The following is a 26,512-nucleotide window of genomic DNA, read 5'->3' on the forward strand; positions in this document are numbered from 1 at the left end:
CAGGACTTGTTTTGTGTGGCAAATAAATGGAAGGATGTACCAAAACTAAATAGTCTAAATGGCAAAATGAAAGGTCTAAATGGTCCTAAAAGGTCAAAAGTGTCGATAGGGTGTAATATAAGGTCTAAAGGGTCGGAATTGTCTAAAGGGTCTTAAAACGTCGAAAAAGCATCTAAAAGTCAAAGGGATGTCAAGAGTATTGAAAGGTCTGAAAGGTATGAAGGTCTAAAGGCCTTAAAGGGCAGAAATTACACAAAAGGGTCTTAAGGGTCTAATGGGGTATGCAGGGTCTGATGGGTCTAAAGAGTCTAATGGGATCTATAAGGTCTACAGGCCTTAAGGGTCTTAGGGGATCTTAAAGGGTTTTATAGGTCTTAAAGGGTTTTTGGGTTCTAAAGGATCATAACCATTGGAACCCTCATGGCTATTTTACTCGCCGCTATTCAAACCTCCATATACCCAAGTGGCCGGATTTTTCTCCATGGAGCCAAAGATGGGGGAGCCGAAAGTTCAGGGTTCAAAGGGTTACGGGTCTCGTGGGATCTAAAGTGATATAGGGTTTAATGTAATTGATAAACCCACTCACATTCTGTGTGGACAGACAGACAGACAAACGGATCTAAATGCAATACCCTCTCCTCTGGTGAGGGAAATAACTAGAGTTCCAAGAACACCATACCCCATGCAGTCTTGAGAAAAAAGGACCTGGGCGGGGACTGCTAGCAGCTAATTTTATTGGTCGAGACGATGTGAAATGCAGTAATAGTTTGTCCAAGTACTTCTCAACGAAAGGTTTTTGAAAGTGCCAATAAAGCGATTTGTGTTCTACAGTATTTAAGTATATGATTCAGTTGAAATAAAATAAAGATTTTAAAGGTTGTGGAAAAACTTTGTTTGAAAGTATCCCACCGTTGACAGTCTTTTACACCACCTTATTAACATGTTGCATGAGTTATTCATGCTTGTTTGTGAACTTTATGATGTCCTTAAATACAGTAAATTCCCCGTTTGGAATGATTTCCATTTTTTTTTGACTACCACACAGGCAGACAGACAAAAAATTGTTTCACTCCTCTCTGCACATTTGTGGTCGGGGCGAAAGTCCTGCTAAACTACAGATTCTTTTTCCGAGTTATGCTCTGACAGATTCAAAATATAACGTTCAATTGAAATCAACTTGTTCCTTGTCCATAAACTGACGTTTGTGGACAAACAAACAGAGTGAACCAATTGCTTAATCCCGCTTTTCGCTTCGCTCGTGTGGAGTAACTAGAACTGTAAGCAATGCTGTCACCTTCCAAGCAATCCAAAAGTCTGGCACATAAATGGAGCCCCATTTGTACATTTTCTTGGGAAATGGAGGCCGAATCCAACGTCAGCAGGAAAAAAAAAACTTTAATTACGTTACTTTTGTGGCTCAGCGGGCCAAACTATGTATAGTAACAAGTAAGCTACTTATTTTATCAAATTGTTTTGTGATTACATAATATATTCGACCAATAAATCGAGAGCTTCCAGAGATTTTAGAGCAGAAGTTTCAAACCCACACCTCAATACTGCCTTGGGATGCTTAAGCTGTCTGCCAAATTTCATGGTGATCGGCTTACTTTCGTAGGTCGAGAGAAGAAGGCCATTTTATCCCCACCTGTCGGTTTGGAAGCCTAATTATAATTAAAGTTCCCCTTCAAGTACTTTTAATGCAGGAGGCCATGAGGCCTATCAAAGCCTTCAGTGTGGTTGCCAACATATGGTTGTTTGTGCTCCATTCTTTTTAAATTCTGAGTATCATTCAAGGAATCAGCCCACACCGTTTTTAAAGTCTTTGGGAGACTCGGCCAGGGTTTGAGCCGCAGACCTGCACAGACTCAGAGGGGACACTCTCATCATTACACCACCGAGGTTGGTTGAGATGGATTGTGATTTTCTTTTATATCACAATAATTTGCCAGCAATGTGGACTATTCCTTTGGCAATACAAAGAAGTGGCATGGCGTTCAATAATAAGCACCTCATCATATAAATTAGCATAACACTCGGTAGAGTGAATACCCCCGCCAGGCTGAACAGTTTGTCTTGTATCCCACTGAGAGGCCTGTCATTCTAATCTATTTGACTTGTTTTTGTCAGTCCATCACTTTGTATCACCACTGAAGTTGGATGGAGGTTAAGTTTTCACCCGTGTTTGACTGTCTCTCTGTGAGCAAGATATGTCAAAAAGTTATGGACGGATGTTGGAGAAAACTTGGTGACACGTTGGGTGTGTGACAAGGATGAATTTATTCGATTTTGGTGAAGATCCAGATTGGGATCTGGCCTATCAGTAGAATACAAAATGTAAACTGTTCAGCCTTGCGGAGGTATGCAGTTTATGGAGTGCCGTTCTCGTTTGTTACTTGGTGAAAAAAAATTTTTGGGACCTGCTTCTACATTCACGCTTCACGTATTTGCTGTTATATTATTATTATTATTATTATTATTATTATTATTATTATTATTATTATTATTATTATAACTAACAGAGTACCCGCGCTACAAGCGATCTTGTTCTGATCATGCAACATGTTCTTCTGACACAAACCTTTATTTGGGCAGTGTATAGGCAATTGACAACTCTGTATAGACAAAAATATGAAACCCGGGTTACGTGCATGAAGCAAAAACATACCTCCTGCTTATAATTCAAAACACCTCACAACACTGGAAAACGTATTTACATTGAGAATTTGTGTCCCCCTATTCTCCCCCCAAGACCACCGGCAAAGACAAAAACATCCCTATACATTAATTGGTGTCATGCTGATCCTATGTGGCAAGTCTCGATGTAATTGGCCCACAACTGCAGGAAGAGTAGTACGACAAACAAATGAAAACAGGTCCATGAATTGTAGTGAGGACAGTAAGGATAAGGGAAGAAATGGGGAATGTATTGTGAATTTAACATTCCGTCTCTATTTACTTTTAACATTGTTATTAACTAATGGGGACAGGAACAACGCAGGCATGATATGCCGAATGGCTTTCTCAGGCGCCAAAGTTCCCTGTGTATCTTTGTGTAATGTTAAGAACGGGAAGAAATAGGGAGGGGAAGACAGAGAGTTGAGGGTGGGGGTGCATGGGAGATGGAGATTGAGATGTTGGGAAGGGGTGGGGAGACAGAGAAGAGGGAGGACAGAGAGGAGACAGAGTTGGGAGAGAGGGGGAGAGTTGAGGACTTTGGATTTGGAGGGAATTTGAGTATTTGAAGAAAGGGGGAGGGGACCACAGTTTGGATATGGTGGGAGAGAGATTTGGAGGGGCAGAGAGAGGACAGAGTTGGGATGGGGTTGAGTGTGTGTGGGGGTTGTAGGTGAGGTTGCGGTCCTTAAGTCACATTTTCCACTGCAGAATTTCCATGGGTCCCAGATCGTTCTGTTGGTGTTTTGGGGGTCCATTGGGTGTTTTGGGTCCTCATGGTCTTTTGGGTCCCTGGGGTCTTATGGATCCCCTGGATCTTTTGTTTCCTCTGGATATTTTGGGTCTTCAGGGTCTTTTAGGTATTTGTCTTTTGGGTCTTCTGGACATTTTGAGTGTTTGGGGTCATTGCAGTCTTTAGTATCCTCCAGGTCTGTTGGCTCCTTGGGGTTTTTGGGGTCCTCAGGGTCCTTTAAGTATTTTAGGTCTTTGGGGTCTTTTGGGTACTTGGTCTTTTGTGTGTTTTGGTTCCTTGGGGTCTTTTGGGTCCTGAGTGGGGGGGGTTGGGGTTTTGGGGGTCTTCTGGGTCTCTAAGGGTCTTTTCTGTGTTTTGGGTGTCAGGTATTTTGGGTCTTCAGGGTCTTTAAGGGTCTTTTGGGTCCTGAGTGGGGGGGGGGGCTTGGGATCTCTGAGGGTTTTTTGGGTCTTCAGGGTGTTTTAGATATTTTGGGTCTTCACAGTCTTTGGGGTCATCAGGGTCTTTGGTGTATTTTGATTCCTTAAGCTCATTGGGGCCTCTGGATCTTTGGGTCCTTGGGGAAGTTGGGGTTATTGACCTTTGACCTTTGACCGATTTTGACCAAAATCTAATCAGCGCTAGCCATCACCCTCCTGAATCACGTGGTGTGATTTGACATTGGTAGCTTATTCCGTTCTCGAGTTATCGTGCCTACAAACAAACACACAAACAAGCAGTCAGAGACTGGTACTTACGAAATCGTCAACTTGACCTCTGACCTTGTCTAATAAAAGCTGTCTCTCGAGAAGGTCACAATGCAAACCAGAAGTTTCTACGATGATTCTGTACAAAACCATCAAAAATCGAATGTTTGACCTCACTGTGACCTTGACCTTTGACCGATTTTGACCAAAATCTAATCAGTGCTAGCCATCACCCTCCTGAATCACGTGGTGTAATTTGACATTGGAAGCTTCTTCCTTTCTCGAGTTATTGTGCTTACAAACAAACACACAAACACACACAAACAGAAGACGGAAGTCATCAATATACTTCCGAAATCTTTAGATTTCGTAAGTAACAAGCAGTCATAGACTGGTACTTACGAAATCGTCAACTTGACCTCTGACCTTGTCTAATAAAAGCTGTCTCTAGAGAAGGTAGCGGCGCAAACCAGAAGTTTCTCCAATGATTCTGCACCAAACCATCAAAAATCGAATGTTGGACCTCACTGTGACCTTTGACCTTTGACCGATTTTGACCAAAATCTAATCAGCGCAAGCCATCACCCTCCTGAATCATGTGGTGTAATTTGACATTGGTAGCTTCTTCCGTTCTTGAGTTATCGTGCCTACAAACAAACACACACACACACACACACACACAAACAAACACACACACACACACACACAGATGACGGAAGATTTTGAAAGTAATAAATGAAAGTAAATAAATGAAAAAAATGCAGATGAGCGAACCGAGACAATGGGGAAGCAAGGTAATTTTGTGTGCCAATGGACATTGAAGCTGATGTGCCAGCAAAAATCACAGAACCATTGGAGAGCATCCGTAAATATAAATGAATGAAAAAATTAAATGCAGGTGAGCGACCCGAGACAATGGGGAAGCATGGTAATTTTACATGCCAATGGACATCGAAGCCGATACACCTGGAAAAAAATCACAGAACCTTCAGAAAACATTTCTAAATGAAAAAAATCAAGTGCAGGTGAGTGACCCGAGACAATGGGGAAGCATGCTCGTACATAATACATACATACATACATACATACATAATCACAAACACTTGCTCAATTTATATCTGTTATTATTATTTTTTTTTACATTTCAGGATTGGTATCCTATATCCACCGCCACTGATATCAATTCAGCCTGGGAATTCTTCCACAGAAATCTGCTCTCTCTTATGCATGGATTCATCCCATCTCGTCTTCAATTATCTTTCCCATCCTCCAGCTCTTGATTCTCTGAATCCTGTGGTGAGGCTGTTGTTTTAAAACAACTTGTATTTTCCTGCTGGAAGGCAAATCCGACCAAAGGCAACCTCAGATCTTTCCACAAAGCCCACAGCAAATGGGTATCTACCCTCAGGAGAGCCAGAAAACATCTGTCCAACCTCAACATTGGACTTTCAAACTTGTCTCCTGACTCTAAAAGCTGGTGATGCCTTATCATGTTGGTCTCTGGTGTATGCTTCCCTTCCAGCACTTTCCTCACTTAAAATGGCACCACAGTCAACTCCCCCATTGAGAATACTGAATGCCTGAAATTCTATTTCCTTCAAAATCTTGTGTCCCTAACCCCTCCCTCTCTGTACCCATTCTTCCCAGTCATACCCAACTGCTGAATTCTGTGTCTTTTGCACCTGAAAAGGGGGAAAAGTTTCTGGCAACTCTCGACTCTGACTCTGCAACTAGACCAGACAGCATCAGCTCACGTGTCCTAAAAACCTGCTCTCCTGCTTTTGCGCTTCCTCTCTCTGCCCTTTTCACCCTGTCATTTACCAAAGGTCATCTTCCACCTGCATGGAAATCAGCCAACATCACAGCATTACATAAATATACCCATCAGAGATGGGGAATCCCCCGCCATTGAAATAAATGTTGACGCCCAGCCGGACGGACGGACGGATGGACGGACGGACGGACGGACGACCCGGGTGACAACAATATCCCCCTTCCGCCACGCGGTGGGGGACAAAAAGGTGCAAAAATGGATCCCCTTAACTACAGCTCGATTAGCTTCCTTCTAATCATCAGCGAGGTCATGGAATCCATCATCACAATTGACATAAAATCATTCCTTTTCTCTAACAGCCTCATCTCAGATCATCAATTCGGATTCAGACCTGGTCACTCTACCTTGGACATGTTGATTCCACTCCCCCAACAATGATGGAGGCCCTCAAAATCAGACATGAAGTCAGGGCCGTCTCTGTGGACATATCTCGAGTTTTTGATACAGTCCAGCATCCTGCCTTGCTCTCCAAACTGTCTTCCTAAGGAATCCAAGGCCAAATCCACTCTTGGATGACTGACCTCCTCAACTCTTGTGGACAACATGTGGCTCCCAATGGAACCCTTTCATCTCCTCTCCCGATGAAGGCTGGAGTACCCCAAGGCAGTGTTCTCGGCCCCACATTATTCCTAATCTTCATCAATTATTTCAATGACTGGAAAATCCTTGCTATCTCTTTGCTGTTTAATTCACTCTCTGCCGTGACATCTCTCGTCCTGACAGACAGGCTGCAGCCTCTTCACTCTCCTCAGACTTTGACAAAATCACAAACTGGCCAAACACAATTTTGCTTACATATCCATATTGTCCACCCTTTGCGTTCCCCCTTACCGCTCATCGTTACCTGCATTCCTTGTTTATCCGTCTCAGTATACTTCCTGCCTTCGCCCTCCAGTTGGTGTTTCCCATTTTACTTGCTGCTCCCTTTGTTATGTTGTGTCCTGATTTGCTCTGTGCCATCACTCTTCCACAAACCGAGACCATGTTTAAAAAAAAAATGCCCTGGCATTCACGGCATTTTCCAGGAACGAATCCCCCTCAAATGTCAGTACGATATGTCAAAAAATTATGGACGGATTCAGACGAAACTTGGTGGACTGGTTGGGTGTGTGACAAGGATGGATTGATTAAATTTTGCTTCAGATCCAGATGCAGATCCGGCCTATCAGTGGGATACAAAACGTGAACTGTTTACCCTGGCCAAGGTATGTGCTCCAATTCATGCAGTTCTAGTTATGACTCTGTTGTCACATATCCAACGACTTCACAAACTTTTGTCTGACTCATTCGTCCGAATTTAATCACATATACTGTGCATATGCACAGATAAGCTGTGTATGTTTCAATTTGACATCTTAAAAAAATACTGAGGTATGGTGATATTAAATTCATAAACAGTACCATTTGATTATCCATCCATCCATTGGGACCATACTCTGTGCAGAGCCTTGGTGCTGCCAAAGCCGTCTCCTTGGCTATTGGGTACAATCCTGGATGGGTCACCACTCCAACACAGGATACCAGCAAGCTGGTACTCATTTTGCCAACCTCAGGATGACAGGCAGAGTCAACTCCACCTGGTATTAATTCAACAGTCAATTGGGATTTGAACTCAGGATCCTAGGATCCCAAGCTCACCACCCTAACCATGAAGTCAACACCAGGCATATTTGATTACATCGGGGTGAAATTGTTGTCATGGAAACCATTGACATGTCAAAACCGCTGATTTTTGGTGAACCAATTCTGTGACTCAATATGCAAACCCTGTTCAAAGTTCAATCAATCGGATGAAAATTGGTAATTGTATGCGACCTTGATCTTTGACCCATTGATGTTTTGACCTCAAAAACAATATGCTTCGAGGTTTTTTATTGGCGAACCAATTCAGCGACCCAATATGCAAATTATTTTAAACCTTGCAGAGTACCCAGCCTCTTGGTGGGTGGAGATTGCACATTAATTGCTGAAAGAAGTACAGTCTAGTCTGTACATTGGAAGAAGACTTTATAGATGTTTGTGTGGTGTGCGTCTAAAGTAGTCCAACGGGTATGATGGTCAACAGGACTGAGGTGTGTAATGGCCTTCTCAAAATAGACCAATTACTGCACCGTCATCCCAAGATGGAAGCCAGACATAACACCACACACACACACACACACACACACACACACACACACACACACACACACACACACACACACACACACACACACACACACACACACACACATATTATTATGTCCTGGTAAGTACTTACAAAAGCTATTTTATTTGAAGTTATCACCTTAACTTATAAGCAATTTACTGATTTCCCAACTGCCCGGATCATCTGCTGGGCACAGTTTTTCATCGAGATTTCGATCCTTTCAGCCCAGAACCTCCAAACGGCGGATCCACATCCCCGGTCCACATCAGTAGATTACTCAACATCAATGGACCTACAACCTCAAAGTTGTATCCAGACAGTCAGTCAACACAGCAATGCAGTATCCTTATTCAAACATATTTAATTATTCCTTTTATTAAAGTATTACTAAATTTGAATATCTTTAATCATAAACCACTTTATATGTTAATATATTAAGCGTTAAACACTTTCCCTGATAGACATGTCCATTACACAGCACCTCCATCTCTCCATAGACTCAAATTGTTATTCAAATATTCAAACTGTCATTAATAACCGATTTTAACATGCTGCACTGCATATCCGAGCAACTACCAACAAATTATATTTGAATAAAATTGTATCCAAACAGTCAGTCAACACACAAAATTAGTTTAGTGAGGTAAAATAATTTATCTCACTAAAAGAATTGATTCATTATTATTATATCAAATGCAATGCAATCGGAACTTGTTTACATGAAAACCAACCAAACTTGAATAAAAGGTGACGATGGAGTTTAAAGACATTCCCACAAGACCTGATCAATCCGCCAAATATTCTCTGTTTAACAAGATGAAAAAAAAAACCTTCTCAACACGTTCCACAAAATCATCCTTAACTGAATAAATTCTGGCAAATCGAAATGGATGAGATGAAAAGACATTGTAACCCATTTTGATTGGTACATTGCTACCTGGAAAGTTGTACAAGACCACAGGGAAACTGAAATCATTAACTTTATGATATACACTTGTACTAAAACCATTCTGTCCACCTCCAACCAACACATCCAGATATGCAGCAAGTGTTCAATCATTCCCATTCCTGGTTACAATCAGGCTATCTGGATAAATCTTGTGAAACAGCCTATCAATAAAATTGAAGCATCTAATCCTCTCTAAGAACTCTAATCCTAATCTAAAAGTAGAATTAATGCTCCAGAAAGTGTTAATACCAGAATTATTCTCAATTGCTAAATAATATTTCTGAACTGTTCCCTAACCTGAAAGCCTGAGTTGAACTACAATTGATAGCTGTTTATTGAAACACTGCCTCACACCTGCTATAAACCTATACTTGTACAGGTTCTTCTGAAGCTGAGGGATCTAGAAAAGCTGAGGAATACAAAGATTTACCTATTTACATTTAATACTGAGATTATCAAATAAAACTTCCTCATGATCAGAGATAATATCTTGGAGTGTTTTATGACAATGAACATATGTGCTATTGTTGTGGAGCCGCGTGTCGGCGACGAGCATGACCGCGAGGTGGAGCAGTTGGGTCGACTCTACCAAACACCCGGAATCTAGATCGTACCTTTCGGAAAACTCCGAGGGTACGGGTCCCTTACAGGACCGTGAATCGTCAATAAATCAACCACGTGGTACAGGGTTATTTGCCAAACTTCAAAATACCTGAGGCCCACGTTGCGAACTACCGAGTATTCACACCCTCGACGGAACTCGAACGGGACGAGTCGTTTCCGTGCTCGTAACCCGAGAGGGTGGTTACCGAGGTCCCGTCGGTCCAATTGCACACAACTATGGCAACAGCGGCCTTCTTTAATTCCCCATCACGCACCGTGTTAAACCAATGAAGAAAACACAGAAACGAGCTGATATATTTAACAGGGGATTTATTTACAATAGGGAAAGGGGAGACACAGAGCAAAATTAACACCAAATATATTCATGCAATGTACAAAGAGCAAGCACTTAACCATTTCTACTTACAGACGGGCCTACAAATACACACCAAACCTCGGTCAGTCGAACCTCGGTGTCGTGGTGTATGTCTTTCCTCATTGGCTGGTTTTGGTGCGCAGAATCGCTCTTCGCCTTCCCCAATGGCCAAAACGAGCGGCAAGTCCGTCAATTGGCCTGGGGGCGTGGTGACGTCACGCGGACCGCCTTTCTCACAGTGGCGGGGTCTGATTGGCTGAGCGGCGGCCACCTCACTCGCAGAACGCTGATTGGTCGAGGGCCTTCGCGAGGCTGCTCCTTGAACTCCGCCCACCATGGGCGCCATGGCGGCGGCCAGAGTGAGGTGAAGGTGAGGGTGATGCTGGTGTTGTTGTAGTTGTAGTTGATCTGGGCCAGAGCGAAGTGAAGGTGAGGGTGATGCTGTTGTTGTCGAAGAAGATTTATGGATGTAATTCAAATTCTATCTATCAAAATAACTTCGCAGCACATGTACGTAATTCCCATTAGACACAGGTAAGGGGCCCTAACTAGAAACACATACTTATCGAAATAACTAAGCTAAGGGGACGGCTGTCTGTCTGTGTGCACAAGGCTTCTAGATTCGTAACATTATTTCCTATGCTGGTGTAAGTAACCGTATCAATGCCTAACTCTCTTAATAAAACCTCGACATGAAACTTTTTACAAACCGCAACAAAATTATAAGCAGCCTTATCCGCTGGAGCTATTGTGTAGCTGCCATGGAGATCCCGGATGTCTTTACGAACACTCGGCTTGTTCAACACTGTTTTAGACTGACCCAGTGAAAGCAAGCCCCGACTACTAAAATACTTAATCATATTATCCAGGACTTCCACAACTCTGTTAAACCATGCATTAAAACTGTTTACAGATAACTTAAACTTGGTGCACATTCTGTTAACAAAATTAGAGACAATCCACAATTGAAGACCAAATGTAGCTCCAAGGTTGAGTTACTTTATCCCTATATTTAGTTCCCATTTTCATCATATCCCTATTTTCACTCATACTAATTACATTCAAATCCCCAGAATCTACGTGTCCACAATGACCATATAAAAAAGGGGAAGATGAACATGCACAGTCAGTTTCCAAAATGCCCTTGACTACATCTATACTAAGAGTTTAAAGAAATTTACCAGAATTAATTAAAGGATTTTCCTATGGTTTTAGTGAAAGTGAAATAAACCTTCAATGGGATTTGCTCCCAAACTTTACCTGGTAATAAACTCTCTAAAAAAAAATAACGTCTCTTGTCCCTAAAAATAGAATGAAACCAAAACCTATCAACCTGCTTGCTGGAAAAATCACAAATTAAGACCTCACAGATCCTTTCAACTTTGGGAGGGGGCTTCTTTATCAGAACCCTGCTCCAGAAAGCTTCGATCAAAAACGAGCACAGGTCATATGAACCTGCTGAACTCTGGAGAATATTAGCTAAGAGTCTATATCTAAGGTGTCTAAAAGGGAGAAAAGGGTATGTTCCAAAAGTCGATAGGGTTGAAAGGATCAAGGGGTCTGGACGGTCTTCAGAGTTGAAAGGGTTGAAAGTCTCTAAAATGGTCAAGGAGTCTTCGCGGACTACATGGTGTAAAAGTCTAAAGGAGCTGCCTCTTAAAGTATTAAAGGACGTTAAAGGGTCTTAAAACATCCAAAGGGTCTTAAGAGGTCCAGAGAGTCATAAAGTTACGTTCCAAGAGTATGTGATTAATTGATAGACGTAGTCACGCTCCAATAATATGGTGCATAATTAATTGACATACTCACGTAGGTCAACGGAGGCTTCACCGTCCACCTGTGTTTTTCAACGAAATATTTATATATTGTCGCAGATCTTGCGTTCGAGGCTTGCCACGAGGGGAAGCATTTGGGTCTCCCCAATGTCCGGTCCTGAGGTCGCTGGGAACAGATAACTCCGCAAGCGGATGGGTTGTGAAGCAACCATGAACGCCGATTGTCATGGCCAATCCGGGCACGGTTACACTACTTCGCATGATACCTTACCTGACTGGCCACTCAAGGACACTTGTCTTTTTGTTTCCTTAACCACTCCATCATAGATTTGGCTGTGTGCTTCACGTCTTTTTCATGCTGAAAAGTGAACGTACATCCCAATTTCAGCTTTCTTGCAGAGGGTAGCAGGTTTTCCTCTCGGACTTTTCTGTATTTTGCTCCATCCATATTCCCTTCTATCCTGAAAAATGCTCCATTCCCTGCTCAAGAGAAACATCCCCATAACATGATGCTGCCATGACCATGCTTCACAGTAGGGATGGTGTTCTTTGGGTGATGTGCTGTGTTGAGTTTGCCCAAACGTAACATTTTGCATAAAGGCCAAAAAGTTCCATCTTGATTTTGTCAGGCCACAAAACATTTTGCAAAATGGCTTCAGAATCTGCAGTGTTTTTTTGCATACCTCATACAGGACTCAAGGTGGGCATTTTGAGTAATGGCTTCCTTCTTGCCACCCCACCATACAGGCCAGAATTGTGGAGTACTTGGGATATTGTTGACACATGCACATAGTGACCAGTCTTTGCCATAAAGGCATGTAGCTCTTTCAAAGTTACCAATTGCCTCTTGGCCTCTCTGATCAGTCTCCTCCTTGCTTGGTCATCCAGTTTGGAAGGATGGCATGATCGAGGCAGGGTCTTGGTGGTACCATACACCTTCAAATTCTGAATGATTGTCCTGACTGTGCTCCAGGGGATTTCAAGGCCTTTGAAATATTTTTGAACCCATCCCCTGAGATTTGCCTTTCCACAACTTATCCTGGACGGAGGTCTTTTGAAAGTTCCTTGGTGCTCATGGTTGAGTCTTTGCTGTGAAATGCATTACCCAGCAGAGGAAACCTACAGGAACAGCTCATTTTATTCTGAAATAATCAGAATCACTGCAATTTAACTTAGGTGGAGGCCAACTAACTTGGTGTGTGATTTTGAAGGTGATTGGTTACACCTGAGCTAATTTACAATTGCTGTTATCAGGGGGGTGGACACTTATCCAACCAAGATCTTCTAGTTTTGTATTTTCAATTATTTTTCTGAAATTTGGAGAATTTGTTTTTCACTTGGAAGTTGTGGGTTACAATGTGTAATACAGGTGGAAAAAGTCTGATTTAATGGCATTTAATTCCAGGCTATAAGGCAACAAAAGGTGAAAATTGTGAAAGTGGGCGTAGAATTTCAATAGATACTGTGTATACTAGTGTGTGTGTGTGTGTGTGTGTGTGTGTGTGTGTGTGTGTGTGTGTGTGTGTGTGTGTGTGTGTGTGTGTGTGTGTGTGTGTGTGTGTGTGTGTGTGTGTGTGTGTGTGTGTGTGTGTGTGTGTGTGTGTCCTCCATAACTCCAGAACCATAAAACCTAGCAACCTGAAATTTTGCATACATACTCAGGGAACTCCAAGTGAGTGCATGAGTGAAAATTGGTTGTTTGGGTTATTAAAACTCCTGTTGAAGATAATTAACAGCCTTATTTTATTTTTTCCTTTTTCAGGCGCATCCTCGGCCACCTTGTTTTCGATGGGGTCTTAAGGTGAATCCTCAGTTACCTTGCTGCAGTTTAATTCGCCATTTTGTTTGGCCTGCTCAACAATGCCTTGAGTTTGAACAGGCTGCAGCAATTTCTTAATGATAAAGTTTTTTTTTTCCTCTTTTCTCACTTATCTTATCGAATGCCTGATCATCATTCCTATGAATTGCTGGATATATTGCAATGCTTATAAACGCCTGGAATCACCAGTGTTTGTGGCTTTATTTCATTTCTGCACATGCCATAATCTCGAGAATCCTTTAAACTCAGCCAAATTACAAAATTTAAGCTCCAACATTGAATTTAGCAGCAGTTCTGACTGCTAAAAAAGTGTTCATTCGTCCAATTCACACATAGTTTGACATTTCATTTCACCGTTATATTAAACACTTCTGGGAGGTGTTTAATATAACAGATCAGCGATTGCCAATAGTTTGCCAAGCCAGCCCTTCCTTATTAACTGTTTTGTTACAGTACTTCCTTGAGTTCTTCAGCCACTTGGCGAGCACTCGACAATGTTCACACTGTCACTGAAGACTGTCTATTAATCTACTTGAACAAAGTTCAGGGGCCAACTGCCTGTGTTGGCCCCAGGTTGTTCTGTGGTGCATCATTTTCATCTGGCTTGCTGAAAATGTGCAATTTTTTTTAACACCATGTTTCCCCTTTTTGTACGATCTTTCATCATACAACGTGTCACTTCAGCATTGATAAATGCATTACAAATATTAAATATCTCGTTTTTTTAAAGTTTCTTCAACCATTTCGTTGGAGTGCTTGGTTAAGCCACTTACTCTCTTAAAGTTTAAAGGCACACTGTCTTAAAGCTTTGTTAGCAATACTGCAGTTTAATACTGGAGTTAGGAAGGCAAAATAAATTAGATGATTACAATGAGTAAAACATGTTTTAAGTTATAATAAAAGAATGAATCGCCACACCACGGCAGGATATCCGAGAGGTACGCACACTCGCTCTTTGCTGTCCAGCCTGCGTTTGAATCCTGACCCAGCTATAAACTCTAATCCCAGTGTTTCACAGGCAGTGTGATTCATCAATGTGTGTGCTGTCTCTTGGATGGATGTTAAACTTGGCGTCACGTCTGAAGTATCCCCCACCTCTCCTCTCCACCACCTCTCTACTCCTCCTCCTCCTCCTCCTCCTCCTCCTCCTCCCCCTCCTCCCTCTCCCGTCTCTCACCTCTCTCTCTCTCTCTCCCTCCCACCCCTCTCCCTCGCGAGCTTCTACGAGCCATGCACACACAATTCTATAACATATCTTCCACCAACCATGCTGTAACCAAGCTGTGCTAACTAAAATGCTTCACTGCATATATCCCCATCTGAGTAAAACGCTATCATCATGAGTTACATAATTAAAATGCTTCACCGCAACTATTATGAGCTGCTGAAGATGTCACCTCCTCTCCCCTCCCTCGAGTTACACAATTAAAACGTTTCACGACATCTACTTCAAATGAGCAAAACATTAGCATCCGCCCACAGAATACTTACCCATCCCGCAGCTACGCACAATTCCCACATGACTACTTATGTGCAGTGTATTCTGGGTCTCAATTATTATTCTTGTCCAGCTGCCTCGACAGCTCTCGTTATGCTCATTGATCAAACATGGCTCCCAAGCGCAGCACTATTGCCAGAGATACATTGACTGCCAAGAAGCAGAAGAAAGTGATGAGCCTGAGTCACAAAGTGGATCTGCTGGACCGGCTGTCAAGAAGACAGAGTGTGGCCTCTGCGGGCAGACTGTATGGCATAAACAAATCCATAATTCGCTACATATGGAAGAAGGAGAAGGAGATGCGAGAAAGTGTTGCGGCTTGCACTGTATCGATCACCAAAGTGGTCACTCACGTCGGGGATGTCCACATAGAAAGGATGAAAAAGGCTCTCAGTGTATGGATTGAGGATGAACAACGCACAGAAGAACATGCCTTTAAGTGGACCCCCCCTCCCCCCATTTGTGCAAAGGTGATGCATATGTACGCGCATCTGGCTGGCTCGGGTGGCGTTAGCACGAGTGACTTGGGTACGAGTGCCCCCAGTCATTCCCAATGAGCAGGGGATGGTTTGACCGCTTCAGGAAGCGCTATGGTCACTGCAACATCAAACTGACAGGCAAATGTGCCTCCATGGACCACGAAGCGGCCAAAATGTTCCTTGCTCAACTTACGCAGCTCATCAAGGATAAAGGATACTTGCCAGAGCAGGTGTTCAATGCTGACAAGACCAGCGTGTTTTGGAAAAAAATACCAATGCGAACTTTTATCTCGAAGTACGAGGGGACAGCATCAGGATTAGAGACCGCAAAGGACCGGGTCGCTCTTCTCCTCTGCGCAAACATAAAAGGGGACTGTATGATGAAGCCCATTTTGTTGTACTGTTTCCTGAACCCGCGTGCTCTCAAGGGCAAGAACAAGCACACGCTGCCCATGTTTGGAGAGCTAACAGGAAGGTGTGGGTGACAGCAGCAATTTTCATGGACTGGTTCCATAACTGTTTCATCACTCAGGTGGAAAGGTACTCGTCCCAGAGCCCAGAAGGTTTATTTATGTAAAAAGCGCCACAACAGTCGACCTCATGCTTTCATGGGGCACTCTCCCAACATCATAAAAATGAATTGCTGCTGGGTCTGGGCCATGGCTTTGTACTCCAAATCATTGGATTATTGACGCCATTCCTGAAAATCCTATTTTTGTCAATATCTGCATAACAGTACATGGTATTCTCACAAATATGGTCTCTATACCCATGTTGTCATGGTCAATGATTATGAAAAAAAAAACATATTTAATGCTCGAAAATGTTTAGTTCACCCTGAAATGTACATATTGGTTTGGTTTTCAATGAGTGATGCTTTCTGTTTAACTATTTCCTTGTTTTCTTTGTTGCAAGTCATGGCGAATGACAACTACATTTGCATCATTTGTAAGGAGACAGAAGAGGAGGAACCTGGCTTAAGTCTTTCATTCCAGAGATATGGGAAACAGCAAAGAATGCTGCGAGATGCCGAATGACACTTCAAAATGATCAGTTCTTTAGCACTTCGGAAAAGATCAGGAAGACTGAGCGACAAGAAAGCAAATATTATCACTCAAAATGTCTCAACAGTCAAATGTCTCAGTCGTTTCTGTGCTGTTAAAAGATGATCATCAGCTGACAAAGAACTGCCTGAACCACCCAAAAAGGCGACTCATTCGAGTCGTGATTATCCTTCTTCCAACAAGAGAGGTGTTCCTGTACAGAAGTGTCTTTTTGTGGAATGAAGAGGAAGTCGCAGAAAAATGAACCCCCGAGACAATGTATGTAAACAGATTGGTGCTAGTCAATTGTCCATGCTGCAAAGAAAAAGTGTGATTCCAGGATCCTTGGAGTTGGAGAAGATCTGATTGCAAAGGAGGCAAAGTACCACAACACTTGGCGGCGAGATTATGTAAGGTCGGAAGAGGATGAGGAAGAGCAAACATCCAATCGGAAGAATCATGGTGAAGCCTTCCAAACATTGCCACCCTTAATTGACAATGAACTCATCAAGAAGAAGAAACCCATGTTGGCTGTCTTAAACCGTTCTTTTAAATTTGTACAAAGAAGAGTTTCTTGCTCTTGGAGGAACCCTGGATGACATCAACAAGTACTCTGTACAGTCTCATGTCTCAGGTGAAGGATCAATTTAAAGACATCCTCATAGACAAACAAGCAAATAAATCTGGAAATGTTCTCTTCCCCTCATCAGTTACATCTGCAGAAGCATTTGCTTTGCTGAACGAGTCCAATGACAAGGTTGAAGAAATCAGACATGCTGCCATGGCATTGCACACAGAAATTCTTGCAATGTCCTCATTAAATATCCCGTCACCCACTTCGGTTCACACTTTGAAGGAGAACGACCCCCAACATCCCCCATCTGAAACTCCTGTTCTTCTGTACCCTCATTGGTGGCATGCAACCACAATTGGCACACGGCAGGGATGCAATTGAGAGAAAAGTAGTGGCCAGTGCATCAGATGCTGGGTTCAACTGTACCAGAGGAGCAGTTCGTCCTTGAAAGCATCAATCACTTGGGCTCGGGCTGGGAATGGGCGAGGCTGAAGTGAAGCGGCTTGAGAATGAGATCGCTTACCCATGCTCTGATGGTGAACGTGAAACCCCTGCTGGCCTTAATCTGTGCACTGACTTAGGAACAGGTAAGACATAGCATAGTGACTAATGACCTGGAAGGTCGGAAGGGATTAGCATCATCCTAGACTATGGATCTGGAAACCACTGGAGGTACATTGATGTCTTGAAACTAGTTGCCATTCTTGAGGAGAAACAACCTGGGATCACTGAAGCACGAATTGGCTTTCATGCCCTGATGGGTTGTGACTTCACATCATGCTTCTTCAGAAAAGGAAAGGTGAGGCTCTTCCAGCTGCTGGAGACAGAACCAGATCATATCATGGCACTGCGATCTTTCACTACAGAGGAAGTGGACATTCCAGGTGTCACCTCCTTTGTCTGCTCATTGTACGGATTCCAAACATCCACAATCAATGAAGCAAGATGCAAATGTTTTGTGTGCATGAGTGGTGGTACTCGGAAGGAACCCCTGGCCAGAATAAAGCAGATAAATTGCGCTTCTCTTCCACCATGCACCAAGACATTTGACAATCAAATCAAAAGAGCACAGTATGTGGCAAGAATGTGGAAGAGGGCTAATCAGACTGATCCCACTGGTGAGGAGAGTCCCACAGACTATGGATGGAAGTCGACTCGAAACTGCTTGCAACCAGATTGGTCCCCAGGAAGTTCACTCCCAGAGTCCCTCACATGCGCATCAACAGATAATGGAGAAATGGAGACAGTATGGGAGCTACATCCACAGATGATGGAGAAAAAAAAAAGGACAGATGATGGTCAGACAATGTATGGAGTTATGACAGTGATAACATTGGTGAGAATGATGAAGATATGTAAAACACAGCAGAACAATATTGTTAGAATAGTGGCATTTTCTTCTATAGAGTAGTGGAGTTTGCATATCCTCATCCATTTTGTGATTCATTTGCTGCACATTTGTTTTCATTTCTTTTGTGTTTGCATCCATTTTTGCCAGCAAAATTATTAATAGCTGGCTCGTGTCAGGTGGCCCTGTGGCAGTCGCTTCGCCATTATCGGGCGCGGATCCACCGGGGACTGGGGAGGGAATTTGACGGAGGAGGGGGGGGGGGTGTCATACACTGCGGCCGCCCCTGCGCTCATTTCGAGCTCTGGGTTTGGTTGTGGGGAAAATTCAACCTGCATTATGGGAGTGTCCTGCATGCTCATTTCGTCCTGAGCCATAGATTCTATCATTTCTGAATCCATTTCTAATCCACCCTGCACCTGCTCGCCTTGAGCTGCCATTTTGCGAATCGGAAATAAAAAATTTCCACGCTCGGAATTTTATGGGAACGGAGGGTCGCTCTACACACCCTTGATCCGATTCCCGTTAATTTAGTGTGGAGATGAAGGGGTTTGAATACCGCTCACTGACACCAGTGTTGTGGTTTCCACCCGTTCGGTGTGCAGACGACCACTTTTAGCTAATTGCGGCCGCACGCCCACCGGACGGGCAATCCAGTGGTAGCTTTCCGGATCAACGCCGAAATCCAGCTACGAGTGTGTTTTTAACCACACCGTAAATCAGCCAACTCTTCTGTCCACGCGCGACAGGGTCCGATCGCCGAATTGTCGATTTACCTAAGTATGCGTGCAGAGAGAAATGCCGGGGATTTACACCTCGACGGGACCCGTATTTATACGAGCCGCTTTACGCAGCTCGCGCCGTTTGCGATTGCCGAGCGGTTTATTATCGCCAAGCCCCGTCGGACTTGATTATCTTATCGGCTGTTAAAAGCCAGCTATTATTCCAAACGCAAGTATGGCAGTTCAATGGAGGAAGAGACGCAACGAGCAGGTGAATATTCAACAAAAGGGGACATTTATTGTACACGTATGCAAGCAATGAATGCAAAGGGGGTAAGGGACGGACACGAGCAAAAAGACCCTACAGCCGATGTCTATTTATCACATACACTTATAACAATTCTCTACTTAAGGACAAGAAACCACAACTTCCATGCAAAGAAAACCTCAGGAAAGGAAAGGGTAGAGAACAGGGCCCGTAGGCCTTTAATGTTCCGCGGAGCCGTGAAGACCGCAGAAGCTCCGCGAGACCACGCAGGTTACCTGCCACCCTCGTGGTGACTCGCTGGACGACCCTCGATGTCTTGCCATCAACACGGCAGCTGGTGCGATGGCAAATCGGTTGGTCCGGGCCTTGCCGTGCGGCCTGGTCGATCGGGCCTATCCAACGACGCCTCAGAGGAACGAACAGGCCTTGCTCTTTTAAGAGTTGATGCTCTTTTAAGAGCCCGACCGCTCCTCAGCGTTGCTCGGACCGTCTCAGGGCCGGCTGGCGACTTCTCTCCGGCTGCCTCCACCGACCAACAGCCCTCCACTGGACTCGAACCTTGGCGCTCTTCAGGCTCCACTGCACTCCCACGGCCAACAGCCCTCCACTGGACTCGAACCTTGGCGCTCTCCACCGGACTCCAAGCTCCACTGCACTCGACTCCGAACCCCGACAGACTGCCGGCTTGGCGTTCCAGCGTGCCCTTTTATGGGGTACGGGGGTACATTTGGTCTTTCACCTTCGACCTCTCACCCCCCGCTGGCTCTGCCCCTTTTGGCATTTTGATCCGATCTGGCCGTCAAATGCGGAGTAAGCGGACATGGTTTAAATCACCGGCTCTCGCCCCAATGAGGGAGTTCCTGCGTCTGTCGGCGGAGATGCCGCTCGTCCGTGGAATGCCGTTGCTGGCGAAAAGAAGGCAGCAGCGTCTGTAGAGATGAAGGTGAGGAGATGTTGTTGGTTGTGGTGACGGTAGTGAGGAGATGTTGGTTGTGGCAACGGTGGTGAGGAGATGTTGTTGGTTGTGGCGACGGTGGTGAGATGTTGGTTATGGCGATGGTGGTGAGGAGATGTTGTTGGTTGTGGTGACGGTGGTGAGGAGATGTTGGTTATGGAAACGGTGGTGAGGAGATGTTGTTGGTTGTGGCGACAGTGGTGAGATGTTGTTGGTTGTGGCGTCGGTGGTGAAGAGATGTTGTTAGTTTGCCAAAATAAAGATAGCAAAAGAATAATACCACCTCAAAGATGCACAGCTCGCTCACGAATAATATCCCGTTAGACATCGGTGGGGAAATCTATCTGGACACACACTTGTCGACATAACTGATTTTTGGGGAACCTGAATGGTCATCTGTGAATTTCCACAACCGTAACAATATCAAATAAACATGCATCATTTGATTTTTTTTCATTCAGCATCATTCTTCATATAGACTACTACATGATTAACTACGCACTTTTCAACAATGAAACTTTTATAGTCGGAATCAATGACCATGAAAACATGAGTATAGACACCTTATTTGTGATGATACATGTACTGTAAAGCAGATATTAATGAAAATAGGATTTTCCGTAATGGCGTCAATAATCCAGTGATTTGGGGTACAAATTCACGCCCCATACCCAGAAGCAATTCATTTTTATGATGTTGGGGGAGTGCCTCGTCAAAGAATGAGGTCCACAGTTGTGGGGCTTTTTACATAAATATACCTTCTGAGCTCCCACTCAATACCTGATGGAACAAAATCTTGCGTGAAAATCCTGATGCAACCACTCGACCAAGGGGTAATCTCTACTTTCAAAACCCGATTAAACCTGCCGCACCTTTCACTGCATTTTGGATGTGAATGACCCAGAGCTCACCATCGGGCAGTGTTGGAAGGAGTTTGACATGGCCCACTGCATCAGCGCAATCAAAGAGTCACTGGACGAAGTGAGAGCCTCCACAAACAATGCCTGCTGGCACAACCTGTGGCAAGAGGGAGTGAAAAAATTAAGAGGATTTCCAGATAACATGGAGAAGAGGCATGAAATTGTCGGGTTGGCATGGCAGGTGGGAAGGGAAGGCTTTGAAGACATGGAGCCTGAGGAGTTGGATGCTCTTATCGCCTTGCATGCCAAGAAGCTCACCAAGTTGTACTTGGGAACCATTACCAAAGTGTCTGAGGAGGAGGAGGAAGTGGGCAGTGATGAGGAGGAAGAGGTCTTGAGGTCCAAACTCATGGTCAATTTCCTGTGTAAGATACTGTAGTACATGCAGTTAATGACGGAGAAGCTGTTAGACATCGATCCGGTCATGGAGCGTTACCTCAAGTTCCAGAGGGGCTTGGATGACATAATGTTCCCATACAAGGAGCTTCATCGAAACCTGTGCAAATCTACCAGGCAGCTCTCAATCACGGATTCTTTCTGCTGTGTTTCATCCACCTCAGGAGCATCAGCACCCTTGCCTGCCTATTCTGCCTCCCTTGCCTATCTTGCCTCTCCTGCATCTCATTTGGTGAGTGACTCATCAGGATCCTTAGATGCTTCAGCACCCTCACCTGCATTCCTGTCATTGCACGACTCATCAGCATCCTCACCTGCCTTCATTTCATTGCACGACTCATCAGCACCCTCGCATGTGTGGTGTTCAAACGACTCCATTGAGTTCACTGAATTTTAAATCATCATCATCATTTGAAAAGTTGCGTGTGTTTGTGCAAATAAAAATTTGAAATGGCACTTGCTGTTGTTTTTAGCTCACCTGGAATGTAGTTCCGGAGAGCTTATGGGATGGTATATCATCTGTTGGTCCGTCCACCTGTCCATCCGTCCATCCACAAACACTTGCAACTTCTTCTCTGAAACTACACAGACGATTTCGATGAAAATCAACCGTAACCTTCATCACCCACTATGTACCAAAGTTTGTTCACGGCATTTAAAATAATCGGGCCCTAATGGAGCTTACGTGGGGGGGGGGGGGTGGGGGTTGCCTCCCAAAATAGATATTTGCTTTCTTCTCCGAAACCACACACACAATATCGATGAACCTTGACCACAACTTTCATCACCTGTGATATACCAAAGTTTGTTCACACCATTAAAAAAAATCAGGGTCAAAGTGGCTTTATGGTTGGGGAGGGGATGTTATGTGGGGTTTCTCCCCAAAATAGGTATTTGTTGAATCCATCCCACGTTGACTCCCTCCTCAGTCTCATTATTCTACCAGGTGAGCGCCCAGGGGTATTGTCCCTGCTGAAGTGACACACATTTTTGATGAAACTTTACCACAACCTTCATTACCCTGTGTGTACCAAAGTTTATTTATGGCATTGAAAAATCGGGCCCGAAGGGGGTCTAAAGGGATTGCCCCCCAAAATAGGTATTTCCTTTCTTCTCATAAATGACAAAACTATTCCAATGAAATTTGACTGCAACCTTTATCATGCATGGTGTACCAAAGTTTGTTCACGACATAAAAAAATTGGATTCTAAGAGGGTGGACGGGGGGGGGGTTGCCCCCCAAAACATGTATTTGCTTTCTTCTCCAAAACCACAATTTTTCAATGAAACTTGACCACACCCTTCATCACCCATGATGTACCAAAGTTTGTTCATGCTATTTAAAAAATGTTCACGCTATTTTAAAAATTGGGGTCGAAGGGGATTTATGGGCAGGGGATGGGTTCCCCCCCCCCCCACCAAAACAAAATAGGTATTTGCGATAACATTGATTCGTTGGTACATTTTGCTGAGTCTGTCCCACGTTGACTTCTTCCTCAGTATCAATATTCTACCAGGTGAGTGCCCAAGGATATTGCCCCTATTTTTACTTTTACGGGATGGTTGGTCAATCACTTTTTATAAAATGTTAAAATGTTAATTGACTTCCGGTTCTGGGTTTGGAGCGTTGGCAGGTCTCCTTCGGGGCTCCCTACTGACGATCTCAAAGTTAAGTTTCTGGTCGTTATCTGTCCCGTTTTAACTGTTTATTTTCTCACATACATGTTACTGTGTGCTCCTAGTTCGGTTTTGTTTGAAAAATCATGCTATTTTGTGAGATTTCGTCGAACTTGTCTTACTGGGTGTTTGAGGCCTATCCTTGATGTTTGAGGCCCACCCTTTGTTCCCCTCGGCGTACATGTTTATTTGTTTTTCTCCCCATTATCTTCAATTTCTATCTTTCCCACTTTCTTAACATCCCTCATCCATCCCAACTTATCACACTATTTCTTATATTAAATCAAAAAAAAATAAAAAAACCGCTACCTTCCTCCGATTCTTCTTCTTCTTCATCTCCTCTTCTTCTTCCTCCTCTTCTTCTTCCTCATTTTTTTCTACACTTCCATGACCTAATCTGTTGAAAACTCTCTCAAACATGTGATAATAATAACAAAAACGATCTCTTATAATGCTTCATCTTCCTCTTTCACACATGTGGTTCTCTTTGCTGTATCATAATGCACTACTCTTCTGCTATTTAAACAGACTGCTCTCAATTCGACCTTTCCTTCATACCTTGCCAAAAAATCCAACTGATACAGCGTTTCTTCTCTCCATTCTCTGAATTCGCCTTTATTGCATCCCTCAAGAAATGTGTTTAATCGCATAACTGACCTAAAACTTTTAAAAACCCCAGTTTGCTTTGAATGTTCGCTTTCCATCAACCATTCTTTTTTTTCCAACTTTAGTGCCAACTCACTCCCCTCTCACCCCTCACTCTCAAAGCAACCATCCCACTCTTCTCCCACCAAGCCTCCCTCTCACCTCTCTCAAAAACTCCCCCCTCACCTTTGTCCCACCATTCATCCCCCTCACTCATCCTTCCCAAAGTGGCCCCCCTCCCAGCCATGAAGCTGCTTCCTTCCACTGCCCTCTCACCTCCATCTCTTCACTCCACCTCCTCAAATCCTCAACTGCCTTCTTCCCCCTCTCTTGTCCCCGCTCTCCCCCACCACCACAGAGCCTTTTCTCCCCCTCATTCTGCCCCCTCCCCGAGCTATTCTGCAATCCCCCACACTCTTTCAACAATCCTCCTTACCAACCCCCCTCGTCCCTTGTCCTACCACCCCCTCCCCTACCTCTTCATTAAAAGTATGGACCTCAAATATCCAGGGCCTTCGCTCAAACCTTTCAGATCTTTCCATCCAGGTTGCCACTGACAAACCAGACATAATCTGCCTAACAGAAACCTTCCTCCCCAAAGATGTGTCTGACTCCCAAGTATCTCTCCCTGGTTACTCCCTCCTCCGGTTTGACAGAGCTGAGCCTCGCCCTGGTGGAGGAGTTGCTCTCTTCATCAAGGACTCTATTCCTCACTCTCCATGCACTGCCCTCACTCCCCCACACCCCCAGGAATACCTCTGGCTACGGCTTCCCCTCCACTCCCACCTCATGTTTATATGTGTACTGTATCGTCCACCAAACAGTGATGACTCCATCGACACCTCACTATCTGAAAACATGGACCAACTTCTATCTTCTCATCCAAACTCTCTCTTCCTCAGATGTGGCGAATTCAATTGTCATCATGCCAGTTGGCTAGGTGTGGGTACCTCTCTCACCTGTCATGGCACCTCAAAAAAAGCTATCTGCCACTCATTGGGACTGACTCAATCGGTCAACTTCCCCACCCAGATCTCAACCAATGGTACTCCATCTCTTCTGGATCTGATTTTGACAAATGTCCCTGACAATATCTGCTGCTCTTCGGTCGCTCCAATCGGTTCTTCTGACCACGTCCTTGTCAAAGTGGACATCTCTCTGGCTATTATCAGAGAACCACCTCACCGCCGTCGAGTTTGGCATTTCACTCAAGCTGACTGGCAGGGTCTCCAAGCAGCCATCCAACTTATAGACTGATCTCCTATCGCTACTTTTTCCAACATCAACTCATCCTGGAAATCCTTTCAAAGAAACTTGCTCTCCCTCATGCACAGATTTATCCCCTCTCATTTTCAGTTGCCCTACGCTTCTTCCCGCCCTTGGTTCACTGAAGCTTGTGGTGAGGCAGTTATCCTGAAACAACTTGCCTTTGCCTCATGGAAAGCAAACCCAACTGAGGGCAATCTCAGTTCCTTCCCTAAAGCTCAGAACAAGTGTGTATCTACCCTCAGGAGAGCCAGAAAACAACATCGTTCTCATCTCAAGTCTGAACTCTCAAACCTCTCTCCCTCTTCAAAATCCTGGTGGCGTCTCATCAAATCTGTTTCTGGTGTTCTCTGTTCTATCACTCTCTCTGTTCTATTCACCCTCTCATTTGCTCAAGGTCATCTGCCATCTGCTTGGAAATCTGCAAACCTCACTGCCCTGCATAAAAAGGTGCAAAAACAGATCGCTGCAACTACAAACCAATCAGCCTTGTCCCAATCATCAGCAAGGTTATGGAATCCATCATCGCTTCAGACATGAAATCCTTCCTCTTCTCCAATGGCTTGATTTCTGATCATCAATTTGGTTTCAGACCAGGTCACTCTACCCTGGATATGCTGCTTCTGCTCTCCCAACAATGGATGGAGGTCCTCAATGCCAGACAGGAAATTTGAGCCGTATTCCTTGACATATCATGTGTTTTTGACACAGGCTGGCACCCTGCCCTACTCACCAAACTCTCTTCCCATGGTATCCAAGGCCATCTCCACTCATGGCTTGCATACTTCCTCTCCTGTCGCAGTCAACGTGTGGCCCTAAATGGAGTTCTTTCATCCCCTCTTCCTGTCCAGGCTGGAGTTCCTCAAGGTAGCGTTCTGGGTCCTGTTCTTTTTCTGGTTTTCATTAATGATCTCTCCGACTCTCTGGAAAATCCTCTATATCTCTTTGCTGATGACTCCACCCTCTGCCGTAACATCTGTCATCCCTCAGACCGGCAAGCAGCAGCTTCTTCGCTCACTGCAGATCTGGATAAAATCACAAACTGGTCCAACACGTGGAATATGTCTTTCAATCCGGACAAATCTCACACTCTCACTATGTCT

The 26,512-nt window shown here is 44.2% G+C and overlaps 1 protein-coding gene across 3 annotated transcripts in view; it reads right to left on the minus strand.

The window, feature by feature from the left end:
- The window catches only part of LOC147021606 (uncharacterized), a 119,703-nt gene that overhangs the window by 64,049 nt on the left and 29,142 nt on the right, over positions 1 to 26,512 (minus strand). For all 3 annotated transcript variants that reach the window (XR_015060864.1, XR_015060863.1, XM_085891745.1), the window contains exons 2-3: positions 22,300 to 22,402; positions 21,417 to 21,522 (exon numbers count right to left, since the gene is read on the minus strand). Coding sequence is in view for 1 of the 3 variants with exons in the window: in XM_085891745.1 (XP_085747871.1) it covers positions 21,417 to 21,522; positions 22,300 to 22,402 (209 nt within the window). In the remaining 2 variants the exon portion in view is untranslated. The remainder of the gene's footprint in view (positions 1 to 21,416; positions 21,523 to 22,299; positions 22,403 to 26,512) is intronic.

Source organism: Eptatretus burgeri, chromosome 8 (assembly GCF_056783735.1).
Source record: "Eptatretus burgeri isolate ZD-2024b chromosome 8, Ebu_testis_v1, whole genome shotgun sequence".
NCBI classification, from domain to species: domain Eukaryota; kingdom Metazoa; phylum Chordata; class Myxini; order Myxiniformes; family Myxinidae; genus Eptatretus; species Eptatretus burgeri.